General features: G+C 48.6%; 2 protein-coding genes across 2 annotated transcripts; both read right to left on the bottom strand.

Moving 5' to 3' along the window:
• Positions 1–1118: 1118 nt before the first annotated feature.
• Positions 1119–2510, bottom strand: BO87DRAFT_372070 (uncharacterized protein). The gene has a single exon (XM_025622199.1). The coding sequence runs from the start codon at positions 2145–2147 to the stop codon at positions 1548–1550; it is 600 nt and encodes a 199-aa protein (XP_025485413.1). The 5' UTR covers positions 2148–2510; the 3' UTR covers positions 1119–1547.
• Positions 2511–4740: 2230 nt separating this feature from the next.
• BO87DRAFT_421032 (uncharacterized protein) lies at positions 4741–4997 on the bottom strand (the record flags this gene model as incomplete). The annotated part of the gene is made up of 2 exons (XM_025627037.1): positions 4741–4907; positions 4982–4997. The coding sequence occupies 2 exons, from the start codon at positions 4995–4997 to the stop codon at positions 4741–4743; spliced, it is 183 nt and encodes a 60-aa protein (XP_025485414.1).
• Positions 4998–13452: the final 8455 nt, after the last annotated feature.

A 13452-nucleotide genomic window follows, 5' to 3' on the forward strand; every position in this document is an offset into this window, starting at 1 on the left:
AAATCATCCATTATGCAATACCTCCCCAGACAACAAAAGTACAACACAACAATTAATCTATTACCCCAAAAAGTAATCAGTAGACAGTAGTACTTTCCCCAGCCCCAAACCTGATGATAAACGTTGATAAACGCTGATGATGAATGATGCTAATGATGTCGCCGCAACGCCAATCCCTACCCTAAGTCAGTAAATTCATTACCAACCAGACCGACCCATTCATTATCCGCTCGCGTTTGGTGGCAACAAACCCAACCCCAACCCCAACACACACCCACACAACTCAATTAGTTATTACACAGTTAACCTATGACTCATTAATCGTCATCAAGGAGAAAAATCAAAAACAGTGGTGGTAGCATGATTATGATGGCGACAATTACTTTTTTCGCCTCCATGATGATGATGAGGATGGGGATAGATCCAGGTTGGGGTATCGCGTTACCTTCCTATTTTAGTGATGAGTGATGATATCGTGAGTGAGTGAGTCGTGGTTGTGCATAGCAGATCACGCCATGCTAGGTATGTACGTATGTATGTATGTATGTTGTGTATGTACTGTGTATGTTTGCTGGGCCGCGTGGCGGGTTGCCACATCTCTTTCCCTTCTCTTTTTCTTCGTGTATGTATGTGTGTATGGTTGGGTATCAGGATTACTGTATAGTAAGTAGTATGTGTATGATGAATGCCTAATGGTAAGATAGATAGATAGATAGTAATCACATGGGTGTGATAGTTTCTGGGATCGTGACTGGTTAATTACTTGTTTTATAGATAGTCAGATTGATTAATTAGGTGAGACGGTAAGGTAGACAGACAGGGAAGTAAGGTAGGGTATTAATGCTGCTGCTGCTGATGCTGCTGATGCAAATGCAGGTGCAGGGATACACCCCTGCAGGGTTAGTATACACTACTAACTATCTACTATGTATTTACTTACAGTATTAGCTGGGTTGGTTGCTAGGTTGGTTGCTTCGGATAGATTACTTTTGAATCGGTTTGGTCTGCAGAGTGAAGATTGTAATTAGGTGATTGCCTTGGGTGATTGGGGGATATACGTGGCTATGTATTTCCTTACATATTACTGTAGGTTTAGATGTTGGGATAATGGTATGATATGATGTGGGTAGTTTAATTTAATTGTTGTGCTTTTAACTAAATACATGTTGGTTATCCGTTCCAAGGTTCCTTTCCTTTTTGCTTTCCCTTTCCGTATTCCTTCTAACATGGTTGAACTCCGATGATGATGTTATGATGATGATAGTGATACTGATTAACCTTCGCACCAACTCCAAGCTAGCAAAGTAAAACCAATCAGTGAGTCGCTTGTTGACTCCGCCAAGTATGTATGAGCGAATGAGATTAAGACGGTAGGAGATTCGTAATTTCGTTGACATCGTTAGGGAGGATTATTAGAATTATGTGTTTCGGTGTGGTGGTGTTGGTGTTGGTGGTTGGTGAAGAAATGAGTTGTAAGAATGAGATGGGATGTGGCGAGGAGATGAGAATGTCGATAGGTAGAATGAAATGTGTCGCATCATAGCGACTCAGCCGGCAATGCGCACAGGCAGGCACTGGCCAGGAGAAGGCCAGAAGTTTTTCCTCTGGACGGTCTTCTCGAGGCAATTGCGACCCTTCTCGAGGAGGCTTTCCTCCTTCTCTTCTTTGTCGGTAGATGTTTGAGGGGCTGATGCAGGAGCAGACACATGGAAGGTAACCTGGACGGTAGTCTTCTCAGGCTCTGAGGTCTTCTCAGCCGACTCGTTGTTCTTGGGAAAGGACTGGCGGTCCTGGTCCTCATCCTTGCGGTCCTCGGGACCCTTCTTGTCTTCATCGTCGCGGTCCTCCTCCTCACTCTCGGACTCGTCATCCTCCAGGTCGAACGAGTTGATGCGCGTCGACATGTCCTTCTGGGTCCATTCCATAGACATGCAGTGCAGACGGAAGTGACCAAGGCAGCGACGAATGTCCGGGTCGGGAGCGGTGGCCTCCCGGGCGAGTTTCTGACGGGACAGGGTGGTGAGTTTGTAGGAGAGGGAGGTCCTGTCGGCCAGAGGGGGCAAGCGCTTATTCATGGAGGGGTTGTTGGAGGAGAGAGGAGATGAGGAGGGCTTTTTGGGCATGATATCGATGGCGGTGACGGCCATTGTGATGACAGTCTAGTAGTCTAATTGCTACTGATGTGGTATGAATGGGTGTAGTGTGGTGATGATGAGTCAAGTCAATTGAATTGAAGCAATTGCTTATAGGATGACTGGATGGATGGGAGTAGTGATAGTTATACGGCGCAGGAATAGTAATAGGCAGTCAGCTGGAGAAGAAGTGGGAGCGACTGCCCAGTGGTGGAGGGAGGGGTTGAAGGTTTGGGGAAATAAGAATCTGGAGGCGAAGAGAAAGAGGAGAAGAGGAGAATAAGAAGAAACGAGTGGAGGGGAGGGAAAAAGGCTTAAGGGGGAAAGAGAGTGAAGAGTTGGAAAGGTTGGGTTTGGCTGGATCGTGACCGACGGAACACCCAAAAGAGAAAGCCGTCCTGGTGACCATCTGATCTGGCAGATTCTGCAAGCGGTTGATCCCCGGGTCTAGACTCGTACCACGATTTAGTTTACTACTGTATAGTGTATACTGTATGGTGTACTGCCTGTATCGGTCAGTCAGTTAGTCAGTCCACCGTGGCCGCCCACGCTGTCCCTCTCATCTTCTTTCTCTCTTTCGTAGTCTACCATCTCGTGATGATTCTATGATGGGATGACTTTTCATTTTTATTATGCATCGCTTAACTTTGTTTCCACTTTACATCAATCATCTTTTAACCTTTCCGGGGACGAGGGGGGAAACTGCGTATGATAGGTAAAAGAAGATTCTGGTATGTGACCGAAAGGGAATGAGAGGAAAGACTCCGGTCCCGCCAGTCCAGTCAGTCAGTCAGTCAGTCAGTCAGCCAGATTGTACAGTAAGCCCCCCTCCCCAAACGTTACCAGGGAGAAAGAGCAGCGAGCAGGACAGAAATTTAAAAAAGAAAAGGGCCTCGACTCGACTCCACTGGCAAAACTGGTCGGGCAGCTGACCTTTCCAGTGGGTCCGGGTCTGACGGCAATCCGTGGAATGTTGGACGCCGGGGTCCTGGCTGCCCTCACGATTCCTGGGAAATGCCCTCCGTTTTCTTGCCATTCGCGGCCAGTAACTCCTCTTTGTCGCAAACAGAGTTCAGTCCTTGTCTTTCTACAACTCTCTACCACCACACTTCTTTCTCCCCGAACTCACCCCAACCAACCCCAAGATCTCTCTTCATATCATAGTTTCTGTCGGATGGATGCAATACGGTTATTGCAAACGCGACCAAGCCATGTGCAGCTCCAGAAATCTGGAGACGAACACCCTACCAGTAGGAACGGTAAGGGATGGACAGGGCCTGTTACTCTGATTGGCCATGACTTGCGGGGTCGTGGACTATCTAGGACTAGTGTGCATGCTATACACAGTAACACTTGACCGATTTGGGGATTAGTGTGGGCTTGGGCAGTTAGGGTTGCAGGGGAAACACTAGGCCGGATTAAGTGGATTTGAGGGCTGTGGACCGTGGAGTCGGGAAACGCACATGATCACCTCCTTTAGTATGGGGGATTGGAGCCCGGAGTAATTAATCCATTCCTTCGTAAGCAATAAACCGTCAATCTATTAAGGCGTGATCAGCTGGACACGCGTTGGTTTCAGATTCATCTGGCGACCTTCTAGTCTAATGTTGTTCCCCCCCCCCCCCCCCCCCCCACCCTTCCCCGTCTCTCACCGACGGATCTACTGTTCTCCCCTTCTTTCTCCTGAGCAACCGAGGGGACGGTAAAATTATTTCCGTTAGTCACCCGAGGGACGGGGAAACAGGAAGAGTTCACCTTGAAACTAAACTAACGAAATCAGACTAATCAAACTAATCAAACTTGGCTCGGTCTGGTGTAGCGGCTGAACTATCAACCTCGCGCCCTGACTAAGCTGTTTCCCTTCCAAGGCCGAGAACCCGCCAGACCACCGCCGGCCATGATGTCAAGACTCGCGCCTCCAGTTGGTTTCCCTGGCACAATCACCTTCATGACTTCATCCATTGTTCATTATGGAGGTCCTCTCCATTGACTTGACATGACACAATGACTCTCTGGTACAGCTTGAGCTTATCTCTGCTCTATCTCCCTTTCTACCACTGCCTCGCTCGCTGCTCTCGTACTTTTGCCCCGCCGTGGGTCGTCTAGCGGACGTGATAGCCTGCGACTGTGCGCGCTGCCCTTCCATAGTGGGAGTTGATCTATCAATAGTCGGGTGTCCAGGAGGGTCCTGCTGATTAGCCGCCGCCGACCTCGGTAGATACGGAGAAGATTCGGAACTGCAACGGACATCCTCCAGCTCTTCTCCATCTGGGGTAAATAGCTTCGGGACTGACTTCCCCGACAACACAAGGCCAGTGACTCATAGTCCCGAAACCGGGGGAGCTCTCTTCGCAAGAGACGAGTCAAGGTATCATGATAGCCGAGGGTTGGCCAATGCACTCCCATCAATTCTATCGAGTGACGGCCGGATGGTTACGTCCCGTTTGTTCCCGCCACTTGACCCCGGGAAATTCTCGTGGGTGATGACGGATGTCGTTCAGTTAAGCTCTCCTGATAACGGGGCTGCTACGGGCTGCTACGGGGTACTTCGTGGTGATTCTATTGGTCCTGCATCACAATAGCGTCGATCGTGAGATGATTGTGTCATTTATCGGTGGTGCTCTGTCGATTCGCCTCTCTGAAACCGGTGGTCTTCGTCATGATGTTTGTGTCGAACCACGACATGTGCTGAAGTCATGGTGGGCTTATCTGAAAGTTTCATTGCCCAGTCAAAGATCTTTGCGATGATGATTGCTAGCCGAATACCATGTTCTGCTAACAAAGCACAACGGATTAATCGTATACACTGTTGGTGTGGGTATCCTGACGTGGGATACAACCTGACGTACCGTTCGGTGGTTCCATATTGACTCATGACTTCGCGATTACTGCAGACCAGTCGATGAATGCAGAGCTAAAGTGCTGGTAGACGCGGTGTTCAGGGATATCAGCAATGCTCGTGCTATGCTGTCATAATTTCAAACCCAATACTGCCTGTCCGATATGCAACATCCAGCACCTAGATATTGGTCTAGTTGAGCTGGTGACTCTGGTGGAAAATGTAGCTAACAGGGCAGGCATGGGGAGTCCATGCTTAGTGCAGGGCATAATATCAGTCAATCTACGCTCCCGTCGTCAAGGTGCCATAAGGTGGTACCCTCAGCAAATTGGTTCAATCAACACCAGATGGTTTTCCCGACGCTGATAAGACTACCCTTCGAACGGCACGATAAAAAGTGTTCTCATTGGAACGTCAGTCTTGGTTTAAAAGGTGTACGTGTCAGCATGCGCGGAGAAAATCACCCTTGTCGGTGTGCGCGGTCTGCGAACAACAGCGACATTACGTGGCGTCCTCGCCTTCAACAGCCTGGCTAACATGATTAGATGCGTTTCCTAGTTGTACGTACAGATAGGACGGGCGGCCTGTCTGTATGTGACCGTTTAGGTCAGAGGTACGGAGATGCGAGCTACCTTCGCTTTGGACGCCGGGTAAATTGCAGTGCAATACTGTCATTGTCATCCATTCTGACATCACGCCATATGGCATGATTGAACCACGAGCTTGGCCAATCAGTCAAATTCTCTCGCTCAGCCACGCCCGAGAACTTACCGTGACTTGCGATGGATTGCTGTCCTCACAGGTAAACTTTCTTTCGCTAGCTGTTCCAGTTTCATAGAGTCTGGTATGCCGAGTAGGTTGAGAATGCACATACCTCAGGTCATCGGACACTCCCGCGGACAAAGATGGCATTTCATCCCTGCATTCCTTCGTGCCCTATCATCAAGATGTGACAACTGTCCCGAGTCCCTGAAAATTGCCCAGCAGAGGAAAAAAACAACGTTATGTCAATGGCCCAGTGTAGGTGTACTGAAGCAGCTATTACACGGGCAACCACACATGCGGACTAACCTGTAGGCAACTGCTCTCCTGCGCATATGTGCATATGACGAGTTTCTGCCACAGCGTGGAGAGTTATAGCCACCAGCGCGAGTGGATTTTCCCCAAAACTATTCTCTAAGCCACTTGAATTACACATCATAATAGTTACTGGATGACCTTGGATCATTGATTTTAACCTCATCACTTCCACGCCATGAATATTGAGATACAAAGGGCCTCACGGTGCTACAACGACTGACTTTAGGCTAACCTCAGTAGAAGGACAATCACGATCTTTCTGATGGCCTTGTGCTTACTATGCACTGGTGAAGAGCAATAAAACCAGGCCCTTCACAATTAACTAGATAATTGCCTCTATAACCCCGCCATTGACTGAATCACTTCGTATAGCTCGAGCTATAGCAGCTTTCTGGCACTTGAGAACGTCTCATAAATTAGCACCACACGATATGCCTTCCTAGATGACATGTTTAGCAGAGCTCGTTGGGAGTTTCAGTCTCAATGAGGACAATCAACAACACCTAGAACCACTGTGACTTGTAGATACTTCCTTCAGTCATAATCTAGTTACCAATATGATAGGATGCCCACACGCACAGGATAATACATACTACCTCTACAGATCAATAACTATATAAGTAAAGAACAAGATATCCAAATAGCTACTACATGTAAGTGATAATGTTGCTTTGAACAATTATTACTAGTAGAGTGGCAAACAGTCCCTTCCTACCCTTGGTTCTCCCTATCAAGATACTTATCAAACCTGACCTCAACCTCAGTCAACGTAAGTTGAACATTGCCTACTACTTGCCATAGGTGCTCCATCATTATACATATCTCAAGCATCCTCATACACTCATTATCATATACCTTTCATTAGTATCATACAACATGCCATACATAGTGGCACCTACAGAGGCCACTTATATTGACTATAGCCTGATCAATGTATAAAATGTACCCATCACCGACATCATCTTCCTCATCACCACCACAAATCCGACAAGAACCCACCACCCACTTCTATCCTTCTCTATCCCCATCTCCACCTCCACCTGACTTGATGGCCCGACATCATAATGGTAACATTGAAAATCATCTCGACCGCTACGAGAGATCCACCTCTTTAACCGGGAGCATCCGCATTACCGTTGAATCTTCCTCCCCTTCTTCTCACAGCGAGGTGAAATCGAAATCATCTTGGTTGAGATGTTATCACGACTAGATTTATGGATTTAGTGTCTGTTTGAAGTGTTGATTGATGGTTGAATTTATCCACTAGTCAAGTCTACGAAGCTATTGTTAGTGGTTAGTAAATAGTTATGCAGAGCTTAATGACTAAGATATAGGTAGTATTAGTTATATTGTATGGGTTTACACATGAAAGTCACATTCCAGTTTGTAGCGTCACTGCGCTTATAGATAAATAGACTCTATATGAAAGAAGACATTCCCCCAAAAATTTGCAGAAATCTTCTATCACAAATAAGAACCGTATTTTGTGATTTTTCTGGTTTCTGTCTAGTGTTATCACCGCTTCTCTAATATGGTCTTAATTATAGTTTGCCTCCGGATTTGTATTTACTATACTTTCATTATAGACATGAATGGGGCTCCACCCACTTTTAAAGGATTTTTCTCCTGTGTCAGCCAGGAAGAGTAGCAGTACACCACCCTGACCGACCATGCCACCGAACTTAGTGCTTAGTAGTGCCTACTACCATTCAAGGCCATTACTATTCATTACTAGTACTAGTTGTCCTTGCTATGTTTTCTTCTGCTATATCTGACTTGCTGTAGGATATTGACTCTATGGTAGTATATATCAGCTTGAGGATTCAGTTTAGATCTGCCATTAAGTTCAGTATATAGACATCTGTCTATGTTTTCAGCTGAGAGTTGGGTTATCTTGTCTAGTTATGGAGGTATAAAGAACGGGGGCTATGCTGTGCTGCATTGTAGAAGACTTTGTGTAATGATATGCATTGTGTGGTACTAATAATAGATAGAGGGTATATTCTGTGTTAGGATAGGATGAGCATGTGTGTAACCGGATTAAAGTCAGCCGGTTTGTTGATTAATATACACTACATGCTATTCAGTCAGTGACAATAGTACATCTTGAATAGATTATTAGGCTAGATAACCATGGTCCCGATAATATCGCTATCTACTGTCGCAGCTAATACACACAGCATATACCATTAGATTTAGTTACCACTATCTTTTACTCAGCCTAGCATCTGCAAGTGGAGCTATGGCAAAGTGTCCTGCTGATGACATGCAGCAGGCCGATTCCTTGTCTGGAGGGACTTGGCCGGGCTTGGCGTGATGCAGCCTGGTCTGTCCGTTCTTGATTTGATTCGAACGTTACTACTCAACTGCTAGTGTACGTTGATTCCCCTACATGTCTCCGGTCCTTGTTAGTGCGAAGCGAGATGAAGGTGACGCTGCATGCAAACGGGAAAGCTTGAATTGAGCCGACCCGTGTGTGTAGGTCGATTCCTATGGCAGATAGCGGGGCGGGTTATAGTAGCAGCAGCAGCAGCAGTAGCTTGATGATAACAGATGCTGGCTGCAGATAATACTTATAAGATGGTCGTTCGTGGGGATTGAGGTTTGGACTGGACGGCTATGCATGGTTCCCGATGTGTTGGTCATGGGTAGGAGATCTGGGGTTTGTGGTGGTTGGGTTGCTCTGAGTCGAGTCAGTCAGCGTTCTTTTTAGATTATCTACTTGCTGGTTACAGGGGATAGAGTATGTACTTTTTGCCACTTTGAAGGAATTAATTTGTGAGCGAGTGAGAGAGGGCCTCGGTAGGAGTGGGGATGGAAATGGAGATGTTCTGGTTAGTCTCAAAACTTTGTTAATATGTGCTTTGTATGTTGCATGCATCGAATCAGTCTATCTCTACTGATAGTAAGTGAGTATGTTGCCATTCTATGTAATATGATGCATCTGGCCCTAGAGTAAGTATGGATGAAGGTTGGCCCCGGAAGGCAAGAGAAGATACCAAAGTGACTGAACGGTAAAGTTACGGTCGACATGACGCACGGTCCCTGATCGACCCTAGCGCCCGCGCTCGTGACCTTCCAGTCCGACTGGGTCATCTGCCCTCTGCTTTTCCCCTCCACCACTCTCCGTGCCTCGTGCCCCCTTTGGCGCTGAAGTCCCAAGGATCAAACACTGGAAAGCCACAGGAATGATGACAGTTCCTGAGCAATGACCATTCACTCTCAGCAGTCTCAGCACGGGAAGGACTGAATTCCTGGAGTCGATCCATGGTCGGCTACAAGCCCTCGTTCAATGGGCATTATCAATGTAACCGTTGTGGTCGGAGATGACTGGACTCCGGCCTGGGATTGTTCCGATTGCATTCTGCATGACTGGCGTAACCCTACCGAATGAGTCAAAAAAGATAAACAAAAAAGTATACCAGTTTGTTGCCTCGTCCTGCTGATGATCACGCAGGAGTTCCTGGGCACAACAGCAACAGGGCCCCTACTATCTCCACTGCTTGCTTACTGGCGCTGGATGTGCTCGAGCTCTCTGGCCAGTCGTTCCCAAGACAGACGAACTCAACCTGGAGCTTTCCAGTGAAAAAAGCTTTCGTCCGGTTGCACAAAGCCTAAATATAACAGTGATTGCAGACAGGGACTCCCCTACCTCTGAGGCTGTTTTTTGGTTTGCGGTTGGGAGTTCAATGGCTGCCTCATTGAGGGTTTCATCCGGGGAGGCTTTGCGCTTACTTCGTGCAGACGGGAGTATGCATCAACACTCACTGGTATCTGGGAGGGAAAACACCATCAATGTTTTTCTGTAGGAATGAGATATTCCACAGTTTGATCGCCACAGGAATATGACCAGGTCTCCATTCATCTGGGGGAGTCATTCGAAGGTACCTCAACAGCCCTGAGCATGAGATGATTCGTCACCGGGCCAGATACCAGGCAGTGACAATACCTGACGGGACCGGACAAACTTTGGCTCGAGGCAATCAAAAGCGAGGAGAAGCGCCTGTCTGGTGATTGGTCCTGAACGGGAATGGCGCCAGATGCCATCAGAGACCCTGCCCCAATCAGGAAACTCTGCCTGTTTCTCTCCCTTCGAGTCAGTATCGTAGAGCTGCCGGAATAGTCTTAGGAAGAGATCTCATCAGCCTGGGGAGAAGGTCTAGATACTAGATAGATACCACTGTGTATGCTGCAGGAAATCCATCCGCCCATCGGCACTCCGGCTCCAACGTTGTCTGTATGTAATTCAGGGCAGATCTGGGAGAGAGAGACTGAGTGAATGACTGTCTGACCCGGTGGATCTTCCTCATCCCTCATCCAGAAAGCCTAGTAAGTACCAACCCCAAGTAGGTATATACATATACACAACAGATTCCTTTTGCTGCTCTTCTCTCTTTTCTTCTGCCCCTCTCCTGCCCGTTTCTTCACCTCGCGCGCTCAAGCACGCTCGCACCCCCCTCCATCTGACGAGTCATTCCCTCCGAATTTCGGCCCCCTCCATCATCCTCATCCATCAAGCCACTCAAGGATTAGATAGGTGTCCCCCGCAGGGTTCTGCCTTCTTCGACCGGGGAGGGGATCTTCCGGGCGATCCAGTTGTCTTTTTAGTAAGTCCAAAGGAGTTGCGTGGTAGTCGATGGGGTTGGTCTTCTTGCAGACAGCCAGACAAAGGCTTGAACTCCCGTCTAACCCCGGAACAAAACGTGCAGCAGTCGAGAAAAGCTAGTACTAGTTGACCTGGAACTGACCAAAGAGCAGGACTGAAATCCTTCACCCTCCGGCGCTGTCGCTGACGATTGGCAGCCCTGACGATAGCAGTTGGCCCGGTGTGCTGGATGATTCGTCCACGGCGTGCAGCCTTCTTCAGTTCTGTCTGTTCGTCTGTCTGTCTGTCGCTCTCGTTGTCAGGTTTGGCACCGCGTATCCGCCGCGCATCTACTCCCGACAACCCACTAGGAAGACCAGCCTATTCGGGTAATTCGCATGTGCTTTTATTTCAGTTTCTTTAAAGTTCGGCCAATCAATCCAGGGCCAACCACTTCCCGCGATCCCCGGAAAGCAGCTTGATAGTTAATTTCAATTCAGCGCTGCCCTTGCTATCGCGCCTCGTGTGTGGTCTGCTGCTTGTGCAGTGTGCACACGCCGGTCCAGTCCAGTTCAGTCCAGAAGAATTTAGATCGAACCAGGCGGACATACAGATTACAGAGAGGTTCCATTCGGGTTGCGGAACCCTATCACCGAGGCTGACCACCTTTTTCCGTATTTACTTTACTATCGCTTTTTGCTCTCGGCCCCAGCGGCGGCTGTCTCCGGCTCTCGATCCAAGGATTGCCCCGCTCTGGTTCTCAGTTCCAGCCAGCGAGACAATTATTTGTTGATTGTTGATTGAGATTATTGTGGTTGAGATATATTGCTTTTTTGGGTGGGATTTTAGGCTGCCTGAGCCGGACTAATATCAGGAATTTCTCACTCTACGCAGGGCGCTCCGTAACATTCCCCTGCCGTTTCAGTTTTGCCGGTGATTGTTTCCGCAGACAAACATTGTCTCATTGGAGGAACATATTACCTGAAGCTGTGATAGGGCATTCCCCGGTCGGGATTCCATCATCCCAGGCTTAACCGCGCAATCGATCGCGATCTGTTTTTACTGTGTACACAGTCCCGTTATCAGCAGCAGCCACCAGCAGCAGCACTCTGCCTTCTCTTTTGCTGCAGTTGCGTACGCGGGCCGCTTCTCAGTTCACTCCGATTCGTCTTCGTCGCGAGTATTTTCCGCGAGTCTGAAGGCTCTTTTTCTTGGACTTTCTTGTTTTTTGTTGCCTTTTCTTATTTTTAAATTTCAGCAACACTGCAGCTGCCGAGCTGCCACCAAATCGGAGGATCGGGGCGCCAGACGTGCAGGGGTCCAGTCCAGTGTCGCCTGGACTATCTTTCGACTAAGTTGCTTGGTCCTCCGGACGTGCGTCCGCGCTACCCGGCCATCCACTATCCACATGCCGGCCGCATCGCAAAGCAGCAGCAGAAGTAGTAGTATCTGGGATCAGCTAACGAGATCGAGCCTGGACTCGGGAGGTCAGTGAGTGAGTCGGACTGAGGACGACGGTGTATTGATCGTCGTTGCTGCTGTGTCGAAGGTTCGTGAAGAATCCTGTAAGTGATTAGATCCTGGGGATTTTGCGCTTCTTTATCTACTATTGTTTTTTTTTTTTTTTCCCCCGTTGATCTGTTTCGTTTGGATTCTTATTTGTTGTTGCTGCAATTAATTGTGGTCTTTTCTTCATCCACCGCGAATCTGCAACTATCTGTTGTGTTTCGGTGGTGTTGCGGCGACGATCCCCGATTTGGACTGGGAACATATCGTGACCCGAGCAGCAGCAGCCAATCAGGGGTGTTGTGGCGCCGCCTCCCGCCTTCATTTCCCCTCCCCAGTTTTGGATTTCCTATCGCCCGGTGTTTCCACTCCGGGATTATTGCCTGGCGCTGTTCCCCCCCTCCCTTTCCCTTCGCTTTTCTTGTTCTTGTGTTTCTTCTCTTCGAATCCAAGTCTCCCGTTCCTTTCACCAAATCCTCCCTCCTCCACCCACCTTTCCCTTTCCTACACCCACTCCTACCACTCTCCACCCCCTCCCCTTCTCGAACTAAATCCTTCTTTCACTTTTCCTTTCATCATCATCAATCATCAATCATCATCATCCCATCCTATCCATTCTCTCCATCTCTTGTCACTGCTTCTAATTTTCCTGGTGCGCCTCTCCCCCCTCCCTCCCTCCCTCCCCCTCCATTTCCCCCTTCCCAGTCGAGTCTCCAACTTTCTTCCCCACCCCACTGCTCTGCCCTGTCCTGCCCGTCGTGGTTCTAACCCAATCGCCAACTGCGACCGGGTCTGGCACACGCACGCACGCACAACCCACCCCCTCTCCAACTTACAACTCACATACTACTCACATACACACACACTTCATTACCCACGCACACACCACAGACTCACAGGCGGCCGGTCACACATAGCTTAACTCCCCCCGTCAACGGTCCCCACTGATCGGTTCCATCGGCGGCACGCTGTGAATCATCCACTTGCCCATCTCCCTGTCTCCGGCATAGTAACCGCCCGCTGCTAGTTCATTTTAGTGGGTGACGCTACTTTTCTGCAGACAGGGAAACCTTGGGATACCCGATCGATCGTGGAGGGGACCTGAGAAGAAGAGGAAGGAGTTCACAGCCTCATGTGGCGCCGTCGGTGGTCCTGGCAATACTAGCTTTCCCTTCCCTCACCAGCCACATATTCACTCTCTCCCATGCCAATACACCATACACCATACTGTGCTTTCTCTGCAGCTTATTGTCTTGTACATTGTTCTACCTTTTGACGGTTATTGCTGTTCCCTGCTATCACTTCTATCA

Source organism: Aspergillus neoniger (assembly GCF_003184625.1).
Source record: "Aspergillus neoniger CBS 115656 unplaced genomic scaffold BO87scaffold_1, whole genome shotgun sequence".
NCBI lineage: Eukaryota > Fungi > Ascomycota > Eurotiomycetes > Eurotiales > Aspergillaceae > Aspergillus > Aspergillus neoniger.

Coding starts and splice junctions, on each gene's coding strand:
- BO87DRAFT_372070 (XM_025622199.1), bottom strand. CDS start 2,147: ATGGCCGTCACCGCCATCGATATCATGCCCAAAAAGCCCTCCTCATCT.